Below are 15,106 nucleotides of genomic sequence, written 5' to 3' on the forward strand. Positions count from 1 at the left end.
AACAGTCTCTCAAAAAAGTAAAGGGGCATATCAGAGGGATGTGTACTATGCCAGGCAATGCCTGGGTTTTGTCAGCAGCAACACGTCTGAGGTCAACTTGTCTGAGGTTCTCACATCTGAATTATACTCCTTTGTGTAACAAAATACCCGATTTTCAAGGGGAAAGCATGATGCTTTAGAGTTTAGACTTGTGTATTGTGGGTCTTAACACTAGACTAACATAAAACCCTGTCATTCAAAACATAATATGTTTGTGGAAGAATGTTACATGACTACATACGATATGTCTATATAGGAGATATGTCTCCTGAATGCTATTTTCTGATTATTTTGGTTGATGATATATTCCAGAACTTACTGCACTGTCATATCACTCCACTCTTGTTAGTTCACTCTGAGGTGTGATTTAACTATGCTATCTTGTGTACCTTCATTAGAGCTATTTTCTAACCAGATAAAACCAGGCAGGAATTTCATTTTTCTTATCGGAGGGGGCACTGGCTTGCCTCCCCTACTCTGTTTCTATTCGCTGATGGTCTTTTTTTAGCTCACCCTCCTTCTCATCCACTTACTGTTTGGAGCCCTCTGAATTTATGTTTATTAAAGGATCCCACGAATGAATGACACATGAATGAGCCTCTAGTCTTCCTGGGGTCCTGAACAAAGCAAATACAATACACATGTACAACAAAAAATACAAATAAAAGTAAAATAAAACAAAAAAATGATCAATAAAAATAAAACTGAATACGAAAAGACTATTATCTTGATTATAAAATCAAATCCAACAGTCCAGTCAAATTAAACAAATACACAAATAACAGTTACATACTTGACAAGTTACTTACAAGGTATTTCTTGATGTGTTTTTTTTAAGTAATTTTGTTATGGATTGTACATAAGATGTTTTTGGGCAGAGCATTCCAGAGTTATATTGACCTATATTATATATACCAGTGAGTTTTAGAAAATGTGTTTTTGGTGCTGTTTTTGTTCTTATGTTACCAGAAGCTGATCCTCTGGTGTTGTACCCATGTTCAGAAGTCATTTGTAACTGGTGAGCCAAGCTAGACGGCTTATTGGTGCTAATAATGTTCCGCAGTAGCATTAGAAGACTCACCAATAATTTCTGTTCAACCATTAGCCATGCCAGATGTTCATGCATATAGCTAATACTTGTCCTGTATGAACATCCTAGTGCCAGACGAGCCGCTTTATTCTGAGCAACCTGTAATCTTTTCAAATCAGATTTTGTAGCTGACGACCAGATTACTAAAGAACTAAAGAATGAATTACTGATTTCATTATAGAGGGAATGATGAAAGAGCAGAACACTTTCATCCTGATTCCTCTTCCCATGTTGATGACAATATTGTTTATAGAGCTATCAAATATGAATATGAATTGCAACAAGAGTGCTCAAAGCTGAGCATAGAAAGTGCCATGTTGATCATGAACCATATACATTATCCCATTCTTAAAACATTTGTGGCTATGGTTGACTGGTTGAAGTGTTCACATCAAGGGAGCTAGTGGGACCATAAGTGTCCATGAAAGGCAGTTGGACTGGACTCTGTCTCCCTGTCAACTGTGGTTGAACGCAAGGTACCTGCCTGCTTCAAATCATCTACTTACTTTATGTGGATGATAATCTGATGATAATCAGAAGATAATCTGTGGAAGATGCTAAATATTGTTAATCTCTGGTGCGCTAAATGGACGCTTATGATCAACCAGAGTAAACTCAGATTATGCATTTCAGGGAAAAAAAATGTACTGTAAGATCTCAGCAGATCTGCTATTTGGAGCCTATATGGAATATACTGATTCCTCCATCTACTTGAGCTTTACTTTGAATGAATTAATGCCATATGAAGTAGGGATTGGAATGCTGGCAGACTCAGTTGGGAGAGCTGTATGGGCAATAATCGTTAAAATGAAGTTTTGTAAAGACTTTGGCTATTCCACATACTCACAGCTCTATGAATCATAGTAAGTATAGCCCTGGGAAACAACAAGCCACATCGCCCGTAGGTCAGGAGCCTGACCTCTGGGGTATATCTAAAGAACATACTTTGCTGTAATGTTATATAGGCTGAAACAAAATGTTTACTTTCAGAAATGGTCAAATGACATTAAGGTCTAAACCTTATGTTCATACGAAGCAGTATGGTCCTGAGTCCTGTCACTTCCTGAAGCCAGTTGAGAACTAATATTGGACCCCTTGCTATTGAAGTCAGCCGGTACACAGCTATGCCTGAGGAGAATAGGATGTGCAATGTTTGTTCTCTGAAAGATACAGAAAATGAATTTCATTTAATGTTTACATTATTTGAGGATTCCATGGGGATGAAATGCCAAAGAAAAAACCTGAGCTGGTCTGGATAGATGATAGACATAAGTTGAGTGGTTATTTAAGTTTGAAGTATTTAAGACTGGCAATTGTATTTCTATGGCCTGGAATAGTAGGCAATCTCTACTTTTTATGTAGATGTTTTTATTTCTCTATTCTTGTCGCTGGCTCTCCTGACATATGTGTGTTTCTAAGCCTAATTCTGTGGTTTGGTGTTTCTTATGGTGTGTAATTATTATTAACACCACCTTGTTTGTATTATGGGCAGGTCCGGATCCCAAGTATTTGGGCCCCTAAAACTGCCTCAACACCCCCCACCCCACCCACACGCAAATGCATGTCAGTGCCACAGCCAGAGCCAACCTACACAGTGCACGTACGTCAAACATGCACACACTCTAGTCTACACAACTGTCTATTTGCACTAAACCAACACACTGCATAATTTATGTCTGAGGATAACAGCTCTTAAAGGATTTACAAAACACTGATCATTTGCAATGGGATTAGCCTAATACAGCCAATTGTTATTATGGTTTATGGAATAACGCAAAACACAGACACACACACACACACACACACACACACACACACACGCACGCACACGCACGCACACTAGGGGTGGGACGATATCGATATGGGTATCTCACGATATGATATCTGTGGCGATATTAGGCCCTCGATAACAATAATATCACGATATTCAATATATTGCGATATCACAATATATTGCATGAAATTTCACCAACGATATATCACGATAGTCCTTGTATTCAATTCATGAACACATAAAATAGCACCAAACAGTTCAAAATCATCATCACACAAATACAGAGTCGGAAAAAAACGTATCACAAAAAAAAAACGCACACGCACACACACACACACACACACACACACACACACACACACACACACACACACACACACACACACACACACACACACACCACCCAAACGGTTATATCTGGCCCAAAGGTCAGGGGGCCCCTGACCTTTGGGCCTTTGGGCCCGGTAAACCCGTTCAGGGATCCAGTTCTGATTATGGGTGTTTCTTTTAGAAGTTAGCTGATAATTGTTTATGACATTTTAAAAGTGTCTTACCCATTTGGACTTATAGGGAATAAATCATTAATCATGGCTGTTTGTCTTTTTTTATTTTATTATTCCTTTTTCATGACTACTATTTCACCTCTATCATATTTATTTAATATTTTTCATAGTGTTAACCACATTGTTGAGAAAGCTTAAGTATAGCCTACACTGTAGGCTATACTGGTGGAAGCAGACAAATACATCCTCATTCCTGTAGGCCCTACAGGAATGAGGATGTATTTGTCTGCTTCCACCAAACGTTAAAGCTTGCATTATTATCAAAGGCATATAAGTAGCAGTTGTTTACAGTAGTTGGATTTGTGGACACGATTTGCTTAATAAAGCATTTGTATTGAGTGCTATACAATATTTCACCACTATCTGGTTTTGGTGCTGCTGTAAAAGTAAAAATCCCGAGTGTTGATTTAACTCCGAGGGTGTTCCATTTGTACGCCGTCACCCTCGGAAGTCGCACATGTCACATGGTCAAACGAGCACTCTGGATTTCTCAGTGTATATGACGCGTTGTTTACATTCTGTGTACGGAAGCGGTCACTGGAGGGTTGTAAGGTCAGAGGGTAAAGGCTATTCTCCTCTTTTCCATTGAGGGAAACACACAGTCAGCCATCTTGGATCTAAACAGACAGAGAGAAGGTGTTAAATTGATGCGGTGAGGGGGGCTTATTATTCTCCTGCGTTTCACGCGACTATAAACTCATATAACAAAATAAGAAATTCTGGATCTCATGGGGGGTGGGGGCTTTGCTTTGAAGATGCAGGAGGAGCGGATGTTCGCGCTCCACCATGCAGCGCGAGCCCCAATATAGCGGCTCGCGCTGCATGGTGGAGCGCGAGCCCTAAACAGCGCGAGCCGAGTCCCCTCTTCCTCCTCCTCCTGCTTCTCTCGGGGCTCCAGTCCGGGTCTTGCCTGCAGAGCTACCCCGAACGCGAGACTCAAAACCCCGGGTTCGCCGAGCCGACGACGCACGGGCGTGCGGTTCAGTTCACACGAAGGCCCCCGAACTTTTATCAGAGCCACCAGCAGCGCTAGTTGTGTTAGCACGCAACCCCCGCTCCAAGGCTCTGTGTGTGGGGAACTTTAACTAGTTGCGGGTGGTGGTGTAGCATAGCACGGTACGGAGCGGAGCCGAACCCACTGGCCTCTTGTTTTTTTTTTTTTTAAGTATCTCTCTGGACCACCCAGGGCTCCCTCCCCCGGTACCGGAACATCAAATGTTCCGGTACCGGGTAGAGGGAGCTCTAGGCTCTACTGAGCTGCAAGCTGCCTGCTAACATCTTGGGCTAGCAGTAGCTGCGCTACAGACAGGAGCCCCCCATCCGTTAGCCTGACTGTAGGCTAATGTTAGCTTGGTAGCAGTCAAGTACATTGAGTTTCCTTACTGTTTGTGTCATCATATCATAATAATGGCTATTTGGACCAGCTTGTCCACATGATGTGTTTGGTTCCATTCGCATTAGTTGCACGAAGAGTTAATTAGTTTGAAAGCTGCTGGATTTAAAGGAGTAGTTCACCCTAAAAATTACTTATTTTCTATCAAATACACACCACATGAAGCCTTGAATTCATCGCGATTTTTTTGTTGCATTCCTGAGCCAATGATTTGTCATCAAATTATTGACTTAAGAAAGCAACAAAAAACATACGAAATATCCATGAATTCAAGGCTTCATGGTGTGTGTAATTGATAGAAAATAAGAACATTTTTGGGTCAACTACTGCTTTAAATTTAGCACAGATGGCTGGTGGGATAGTCTACTTGCAGAAGAGTTTATGCACTACACTGTAAAATACTGGGTGTATATTTAACATTCAAATCCATTTGGTTCCATTCGACAGTCAGAGTTGCATTGCAGTGTCACCAAGTTTAATTTTATTGTTTGTTCTGTTGGTCTTTTCCAGGTGACGAAAGGCATGTTCGGTTCTAGAAAGAAGTTTGTAGAGTTTGTCGAGGTAGTCGATAACGACTTTCCTGATGAAAGCATGTACTACAGCCAGCCGTCGATGTTCACGCATCGGTCGGACAAAGACGTGAGTTTTTTGTCTTTGCATCAATATTCATCATTCATTACAGGAGGGGGTTTTCCCTGTGGTCCCACACTTTCTCTCTCTGTGTTGACTTACAGATGTTGTCATCTCCATCACCATCGTCGTCGGGGCAACTGTCACAGCTTGGTGCAAGCTTGTACGGTGGCCCACAAAGTAAGCAAAGTTGAAAACCCCATTCCCATAGTGACAGATATGGATTGAGCATACTATATGTACGATATATTTTTTCCAGACACGGTTGGTCACATTATTTCTCTTCTCTCACCTCCCTTTCTCCCTCATCACTCTCCTCCTGTCCTCTCCTCTCAGGTGCACATGGCTTCTCGATACGGGGCATGGGCAACAGTACGCCTCAGTTAAATCGCAATTTGACGCAAGGCAACCAATTACCAAGTCATATCACTCCCACAACGGGGGTGCCCACCATGTCCCTCCATACCCCTCCATCGCCAAGCAGGTGTGTGTTAGGGTTTTGCATTTCATGTATGTTGGCATGTATACAAGTGCTGTATACATACACGCATACGTACATGCACGTTTTTTTTTCTTTTTCCTGGTAGTACCATTGTATGACAGTTAATAGTTGTTAGACATGCTATATGGAAAAAACCCAAATTCAATCTACTGAATAAGACCATGCTTCAATAGGGGGGCATTGCCCATGAACACGAGGAACATGCTAAACCACTCGCAGGTTGTCCAAAGCATTGGGATGGGTGGCAGGACCAACAGTATGGGGAGTTCTGGGCTGGGAAGCCCCAATCGCAGCTCACCCAGCATCATCTGTATGCCCAAGCAACAACCAGCACGCCAGCCCTTCACCATAAACAGGTAGACTCGCCCTCTTCTATTTTGTGTGTACATGAATATGCATACTCTTATGATGACACTTATGGTAGCCTGTCTGCCAGTTCTTCTGAACTCTGTCAATCTGAAATACACCATTCAGAAAAAATATTATTATTATTTACAAATTTGCACTAAACCAACACACTGCATAATTTATGTCTGAGGATAACAGCTCTTAAAGGATTTACAAAACACTGATCATTTGCAATGGGATTAGCCTAATACAGCCAATAGTTATTATGGTTTATGGAATAACGCCAGACACAGACACACACACACACACACACCTTAAAATGACCTTTAAATTCCTTAAAATTCCATTTTAAGGTCAGACTGGAAATTCGCATATTTAATATTTTTATTTTACCAGGAAGTCCCACTGAGATTAAAAATTATATAAGAGAGAATTGGCCAAGTGTCCAAGGTAGCACTGCAGCCATATAAAATCACAGCACATTAAATTACACCATATGCAACGTTGTATACAAATAAATCCCACAGTAAAACACAAACAGCAAATCATAGTGGCCTCTCCGGGTTCAGGAAAAACAATCATATCACCACATCCTTTATGATGCCAAATGCATGAATTCATAACAATTGATCTAATTTGAGATCTCTTGTAAGATTATTCCATGCCCAAGGTGCACAGTTAGAAAATGCACCCCCCCCCCCCCCCCCTCCCCCCAGATCTGTCAAATTTCTAAAGATTAGTGAAGTCATAGGCTTTGGCATTACCCATTATAATTTCATACTGTGAAAAATATTGCATACTGTAACACAGTTTGCAATATTTGATATGATCCCATACCCAGCTTTGCCCTGGGTGAAGGGAGTGATAAAAGGACCAAGAGGGTGATAACTGATATCAGACAGCCCTAGGGTAGATTTGGCCAAAGTAGACCAATAATCGCAAGCAAAAGTGCCACTGCACAATGAACCGTGTCCGTGACCGTGACCGTGAGTGACCTTAACAAACATGGTCACCACGGTTGCTGTGTTGATCAAATAACATGTTCTCATTTTTGTGACTATATAAAGGGATAAACAAATGATTACCTTGCCATTCGTTCGTTGTAGTCCTAGGTTTCCATCCTCAGGCCTGGCTGCTGGCCCCCGGTTGGATAACGTCTGATAAAGCAAAATACAATACATCGGTGATCTATAATTATTGAATATCTAGCCAAGGCTTTTTGTTGTTGTTAAATTTGGGTTTTTCCCACCATCTGCAGCATGTCAGGGTTTGGAATGAACCGCAATCAGGCTTTTGGGATGAACAACTCTCTATCGAGCAACATCTTCAATGGCACAGGTTTTTACATTCTTTTCTATTACATCCTCATTTGTACAATAGCACTATGTTGATTTGTATGGTTACATACTTTCATTTACAGTTAATCAATAACATGTCTTTGTACACAATTACTACTTATGTGGTATGACTTATATATATATATATGTGTGTGTGTGTGTGTGTGTGTGTGTGTGTGTGTGTGTGTGTGTGTGTGTGTGTGTGTGTATGTGATTGCTATCTTTTGCACAGCACTGTCTTTTAGTGTACACTTTTATGGAGCTCCAGAAATAACTATTTTCTTAGCAGCAACAACATGAAAACTCTAGCATGTTTTAATTACAAGCTTTTCAATCCTTACAGATGGAAGTGAAAATGTAACGGGACTGGATTTGTCAGACTTCCCTGCATTAGCGGACAGGAGTCGGAGGGAAGGGAGTGGAAACCCAACACCACTGCTCAACCCACTAGCTGGAAGGGCTCCCTACGGTAAGTTGTTAGAGTAGTGAAAAGTCTGCTATGTTTCCAAATCAAGAAGTATAGGGTACTTTTTTTTAAGAAGTAGTGCACCCTAGAATGAACATTGTTGTTAATCAACCTCATGCCAGTTGAAATGCGCATCTATTTTCTTTGTCCACAGAACACTGTGTGCTAGCACAACTCCTTAACTTTGTCCAAAACTATTGAAGCCAAGAATGACCAGTCCCTTAGAGTTACCAAAGAGCAAAAAGTACTATATCTACTTCAAAAACGTCAGACGTCCACAAACACAATTAAATTTGTTATACTGCTATGCCACCAAAATGTAGAATGCCCTACCAACAGTCATAAAAAAGTGTGAATCCTTACTCTCCTTCAAAACTGCTGTAAAGGAGCACTTACAGTTGGCTGCAATTCGGAAATGACCCCTGTAAAAAGTCCAAGCCTGTCACTAGAAATGCCCCCCGAATTGTTTACTGTACATATTTTTCTTTTTGATTACTACTCGTTTGTAAGATGTTTTTGCATAGTATTGTATATTTGTCTGTCATTAAATGTTTCAATGAATTGAATGCACAGGACCCCAATGGAAACAAGCCATAGTGCTTTCTTGGGTTTAATCCTTTTAGCATCCTTTTGTATTGAACTGTATTGTATTTTGTTTGCAAACTGTTAATAAAGTATTAAATAAATCAATCAATCTTCACTACAGGCACTGGTTTCACACATGCACAAGGTACTTTTGTTTCCTTATATTAATTTCTAATTCAGCACTTACTGCCAGGCAGCGTACCACCCCTAAACGACCTGACACACCTATCCGATTTTGGGTCGGGCCACCATTGACCGTCCGTGGCCCACAATCGGCTTTAGATTTAGCTGTTTTCCTGTATAATTTATGGTAGTCTGCCATTAGTGGGGTCCAATCTAGGGATGTCAGTGGTTGGCTAAGAATTGGGGTGTTACTAAAACAATGCGAAAACATTTATTTACAGTTCATTATCACACCCTGTAAAACATCATCTTCACTTAATGTTTTTCATTAGTTGGCATGGTGACAAAACCTTCAAATGAACAGACACAGGATTTCTCCATCCACAACGAGGACTTCCCTGCACTGCCTGGCTCCAACTACAAGGACTCTTCGCTGAACAACGATGACAGTAAAACCGTAAGTGGGCATTATTACCTATATGACAATGTCTTGTGCAAAGGGGGGGGGGGGGGGGGGGTGTAATCTGTGGAGGGGGTAATGTAATGGTTTTTGACAGTAAATATGCTGGTTTGACCCACTCTTCTGTTCTCTTTCAGAACTTAAATTCCACTGGCAAGAGCACATCCAATACAGATGGGCCCAAGTTCCCTGGAGACAAGACAATTTCAGCACAGAACAACAACCTGAAGAAAGGAATCCAGGTGTTGCCTGATGGTATGAATATACGCACACAGCATGAGTTCCTGTAAGGTTACTAAAATGATATGCTCTAAATATGATGAATAGACCCTGAATGATACAGAATATGTCTCCAAAATAGGCTTGTGCATGTACCATTCTTTCTTTCTCGTGCTGTGTACACACCTATAGCCATATTTCAAACACTTTCTCATATTGTGACTTTGTGCTCAAGTCTAAAATGTATCTCATGCCTGTAGGTCGGGTGACGAACATTCCTTTGGGAATGGTGACGGACCAGTTTGGGATGATTGGATTGCTGACATTCATTCGGGCGGCAGAGACGGATCCTGGAATGGTCCATTTGGCACTGGGAAGTGACCTTACAACACTGGGACTCAACCTCAACTCACCTGAGTAAGTTAACTGGTCTAACAAAGTTTCAGGAAAGGTCATAATCAGTCTTGTCAGTGGTACATTGATGTGAAGCATATTTAGGGACCCAGATATGAAACGTGCGAGCCATAAGCAGTCCATCCACATTTTTCTTATGACCTCAGGGCTCGTTGTGAAGAGTGATATGAATGAATATACCGTACATGAACATATCTCATCACCCCCTGGTGATTTATTTACACTCCGCAAGAAACAAGCATATGAATATCAAGTCAATTCATTTTCTCAACATTGGCACTTTTTAACTGTAGCCTGTGTGCATAAACTTTGTCTTCTCAGTTTAATAGAACAGAGCCATTAACAATTTAAAGCTGCAATCTTGACTTATTTAGAACTTTGTAGAATCTGTATGGTAGAGAATATATTAATACAATATAACTAGCACATCTGCTGTGGTTGGAGGTGGTCTGCCTACTCTTCCATTGAGAAATGTAGACCAGGTAGTAGGACACCTACTGGTTGACAATTAGTACTGACTGAACTGCATAAGCGATTAAGCGCAGTATCTTCCCTGGCCAAGCAAGGATTCAGTCTAGGAAGAGTGGTAGAAGTTTCGTCTCATCCCGCGTAGGATATGAAACTTTGGCGATTGCAGCTTTAAACTTTATCACACAAAGAAACATCTGAATATCCGTCACCTTACTTACCGTATGATCCATAATCATAAATATGCTAGGCAAACAAATATCTGAACATGATGTGTGTTGCTACACTTCGACATCCCCCTTCTCTGTCGTTTCAAATATGAGGTGTATGTAGCAGAGTTTAAAGATTGTTCTTCATTGTGAGGCATAGTCTGTGCGCTTTGCAGCTGCCATTCCCCAACAAAGGGGGCAAATGCCGGGTCAGTTTACCATTAACCTTGGATAAACAAGAGTTGAACAATCCCTTTCCAATGCAATTTAAAACCAGGTGAACATTTAGTATCACTCCACTTGACTTTCTATGTGGCCCTTTCTGACCTGTCAGAGTTCTAATCAGTTTTTTAAATATCTAATTTAGATTTTTCTTTGCACTGTAGATTAAGCAATTGTATAAAGAGAATATGACTTTCCCAACAGAAATTTGTACCCCAAGTTTGCTTCCCCTTGGGCATCAGCACCTTGTCGACCTCAAGATATTGGTAAGACATCAACTGGAACTATGTGGATGACACTTAAGTGTTTTTTATCCTACTTTTAGCCTTGATATGGCAGTCCTTAACACTATCATGCTGTGTCAGGCACTGGCATGGATAGAATGCAATGATCATCTTGTTGTAATATGACTGCTTTTAAGGAGACGTTCATGCTACCTGACTTTTCACAGTCTCAGATATTAAGTATTGTAGTGAAACCTCAGAGTATTGTAAATAAAAGTGCAGTAAGTGATTTTTGTTGTTAAAATAAGTTCTAAATAGCTCTGTGTTGTGATTGTAATCATTGCTATATAGTGTTTGTTCAATAACAGGGGTCTCCCTGTCTCTTTAGCTCTTTACTAAACAGAAAATGCTTTTTTAGGTTAGGATATTAATTGGATCCAATCAGGAGACAGAACTCATACAGGATAAACAAGTGAAATTGGAAGTGATGAGAAGACAGCGTTGGAACTGGAACAGTATAACATTTAATCTGATAAATCGATTAAATTGGCAAACTACATAAAAAAATATTTTCTGTATATTAAAGCGCTTGAGAAACACTCTATAGCAATGATTGCTATCTGAACATAGAGCTTTAACCTTTTTTTTTTTTACAAAAGAAACAATTAAAAAACGTTTAGTTTTAACCAAAAAAATAATCACTTGCTCTACCCTTTAACTTGGTGACACATAGAAATTGTATAATAATGCTCTGTTGCCTCAGACTGCAAGCATTGCAATGATTAATGAGGGCCAGCATAATGAAAGCCACAGACTCCCAAAGGTTTTCAGTTTTCACTGACGTACAACTACAGTATTTTCAGGACTCACAACTTAATTGTCTGCTGGTCTTCCTCTTGTCTTTCAGACTTCCATGTTCCTTCAGAGTATTTAACCAACATTCACATAAGGGACAAGGTATGTTGAACCACCTGAACAGTGTTACAATTAGCTGTAATATTCGTGTAGCATATGTAGTTGTCAATTGATCAATACTGTTAATTCTCTATATTCCTCTCCAATCCTGTCTTATCTTAAGTTGGCTGCAATCAAACTAGCTCGATATGGTGAAGACCTGCTATTCTACCTGTACTACATGAATGGTGGAGACCTGCTACAGCTTCTGTCTGCAGTAGAGCTGTAAGTGTGTGTGTGAGAAAGGTCTTATGTTTTCTTAAATAATAATACATTTTAATAGCACTTTTCATGCATGAAAAAAAATGCTATACAATAGAGTACAAAAGAAAGAAAAGGAACAGATTAAAAGAGATTAAAAAAACAAAAACGGCATTTACTATACGATGCAAAAGAAGAAAAAACGACAACAATGAATCGTTAGTCCATGCTTTGCATTGCACGTTCAAATGGCAAGTCTTTTCCTTTTGCTTCCTCTCTGCCTTTTTCATCTGCCTCTATTGTTTTCTAGCTTTAACCGGGACTGGCGGTACCACAAGGAGGAGCGGGTTTGGATCACAAGGGCACCCGGCATGGAGCCGACACTAAAGACCAATGCATACGAGAGGGGAACTTACTACTTCTTCGATTGTCTTAACTGGAGGAAGGTGGCCAAGGTAAAAAATGTGCTCTTGGGTTTGTTTGTTTTTTCCATCCTTTTCCTCTTGCATTGTAAGCTATCAAAATTTATGGGGAATGACTAAGGATTTAATTTGCAACAGAAACTTGTAACTGTACATGTGTGATTATAACGCTAAGTAGGCTTTTTTGACAAGGATATTGCCGATATTGCCCACGATATCTAATGACATTATCCCCATTATCAGTTATGTTACGCTACTAAATGCATGCATTTGTTTTATCCCTGTGTGTTTGAGTTGCCTTCTCCTGTGCTGCAGCGCCGCTGCTGTCTGTCTGCTACTGACTGTGGGCTTGTGTTGATTGCTGGAGCAGCTCTAGGCTCATTCAGGTTTCAGGTTACAGCCTGATTTATACTTGGTTGCACACTGGTGTTGCCCACCAAAAATAGCCAATCTACAAGCTCAATGCATCACCATCTGATGCGTTGTGACCTTGTAGATCGACTATTTTCATTATTTTTACAGCGTGCAATGAAGTATACCGTAAATGAGGCATTACAACTATCTTATGCTGTGACTAAGAGGCACATCATTAGTTGTTCAAGTTGTTTTAATGATGGGACACTACAGCAGACATTTCATTGTTGTGGAATGTCCTATTTTGTTAGAATAACGCAGCACGCCCACACGCTGCAAATGCAACCCGATCTCATCCAATTATTACTGAAAGGTTTGAGTAAGATGACAGACCTGCAGACTTTAAATTATCCAACTGCACCTAGCTGACTTTTCAAGGGAAATGGTACCTGCTGGCAGCAGGTACTATCGCCCCATAATTGATCTCAACCTTCCATTGTTGATGCGTTAGACTGAATGATGGTTAACCACTTAAACCCTAGATACTTCATGGTACGTCAAATAGCGGAAATAGACGACCTAAAAGCTCACAATGCATCACAACGTGAATCTTTGAACTTCTAGATCAGCTATTTTTGCCAGTTGTTGACCTGTTTCACCATAGTGTTGACCTATCTTTGACCATAATGTATGCCCAGCAGATGCTAGGGTTGAATTGGTTAAAGCAACTCAATTGCGCCACTCAGTGGCTGTTGTTATTTATTCTTTACAATTTACATTTTGGACACTATTGTAAAACTATTTATTTTACTAAAATCCTGACTATGGAAAAATATATCGAACAAGGTTAATACTAAGCCCCACCTCACTAGCTGAACCAGTAGGAAATAGTTTTATTTTCTTACATGTTTGGGCTTTAGCTAATTGAAGTTCTTCTCTGTTCCATGAACAGGAATTTCACCTGGAATATGACAAGCTGGAAGAGAGGCCTCATGTGCCGACAACATTCAACTACAACCCAGCCCAGCAGGCCTTCTAAGGCCCAGACCTGTCCCGAGAACTACAGCTGTCCCAGGAAAATGGCCCTAGCCCCAGGGAGGGTGGTCTAAACATCTTGGGTTTTATTCCTTCAGGATTTGTTTAATTGACTGCAGGGTGGGGGCTTTGCCGCCATACAAGAGAACGAAATTGCCCTGCCTTTTCTAAATTGCGTGCTGCCCAAAAACACAAACACTTGTTCTGTTTTTATTCCTTATTTTCCTCATTTTTGTTATCGTTTCAAGCAGGGTCTGTGTTTTGTTTACGTCTCTTGAAATCTGAAGCCTGTTATGTCCAAGGCAGAAGGACTTGACAATGTGAAACACTTGAAGGGTTACGCCTGTTTTCCAAAAGGTGTTAGGAACAGAAAAATTCTATGCTGGCAACGTACCATCCTCAGAGGCAAGTGAAAGGGCATACGAAATGCGATGTTTATTGTTGCACTATATTTAGTAATAAAAGAACACAAAATGTGTTTGTGTTTTTTCATGTGAACACTCCCTATTACTTTGGAACTACAGCCTATCCACATGCATCCTATTTCATCTCCTCACCTTTTTGTTTTTTTAGTTCCACAATCTTCTGAATCTACACATCCTCTTTCTACACTCTGATTTCTGTGACTAAATGTGGGTGTAAATCAGAGACTTTTAGTTGCCACAATGTGTGGACAAGGCCTCGAGAGGTTCTTTACCACGTTTCATTGCTCCAGTGCAAGCAAAACACTTTCCAGTCTTTGTTACAATTTTGTAATAAATGTGTACATTTTTTAGTTTCTTGGCATCACATGAATGAATATATGTATGTACGAATGTGTATATATGATTGCTATATATATATGTATGTATATATATATGACATCTATTTTGGAGGAAACTTTGCCCTGCCTTGTACCTCGTTTTTATGGGGTGAGCATGGATGCAATATGGATATAATGGGACATTTCTGGATCTGCTGGACAGGGTGTCACTCAGTGATGTAGGCACTTATAAACAAAATAATTTTAAAATAAAAGCCAAGCTAGGATAAGCCTGATTCTCAGCAACAACCAAGGACGACATCCCTCAAACA

General features: G+C 40.3%; 1 protein-coding gene across 2 annotated transcripts; it reads left to right on the forward strand.

Annotated features, from left to right (window-relative positions):
• The first annotated feature begins 3,998 nt into the window (after nt 1-3,998).
• cnot2 (CCR4-NOT transcription complex, subunit 2) lies at nt 3,999-14,530 on the forward strand. Of its 2 annotated transcripts, XM_084059082.1 has the most exons (16): nt 3,999-4,118; nt 5,370-5,498; nt 5,594-5,669; nt 5,826-5,973; nt 6,165-6,347; nt 7,598-7,677; nt 8,020-8,145; nt 8,849-8,872; nt 9,183-9,307; nt 9,448-9,565; nt 9,790-9,946; nt 11,047-11,108; nt 11,974-12,023; nt 12,145-12,245; nt 12,532-12,676; nt 13,950-14,530. In XM_084059082.1, exons 2-16 carry the CDS (start codon nt 5,382-5,384, stop codon nt 14,034-14,036), a joined length of 1,599 nt encoding a protein of 532 aa, XP_083915208.1. In that variant the 5' UTR covers nt 3,999-4,118; nt 5,370-5,381; the 3' UTR covers nt 14,037-14,530. The 2 variants fall into 2 exon arrangements, with proteins under 2 accessions (XP_083915208.1, XP_083915209.1); XM_084059083.1 differs by lacking the exon at nt 8,849-8,872.
• Nucleotides 14,531-15,106: the final 576 nt, after the last annotated feature.

Source organism: Gymnoscopelus microlampas, assembly GCF_963454915.1.
Source record: "Gymnoscopelus microlampas genome assembly, chromosome: 6".
Lineage (NCBI taxonomy): Eukaryota > Metazoa > Chordata > Actinopteri > Myctophiformes > Myctophidae > Gymnoscopelus > Gymnoscopelus microlampas.

Bases quoted from the DNA above. Each gene is read 5' to 3' on its own strand.
- cnot2 (XM_084059082.1), top strand. From the start codon at position 5,382: ATGTTCGGTTCTAGAAAGAAGTTTGTAGAGTTTGTCGAGGTAGTCGAT. The intron at 9,308-9,447 runs GTAAGTGGGCAT...GTTCTCTTTCAG, and splicing joins ACAACGATGACAGTAAAACC to AACTTAAATTCCACTGGCAA. The intron at 12,246-12,531 runs GTAAGTGTGTGT...ATTGTTTTCTAG, and splicing joins CTTCTGTCTGCAGTAGAGCT to CTTTAACCGGGACTGGCGGT.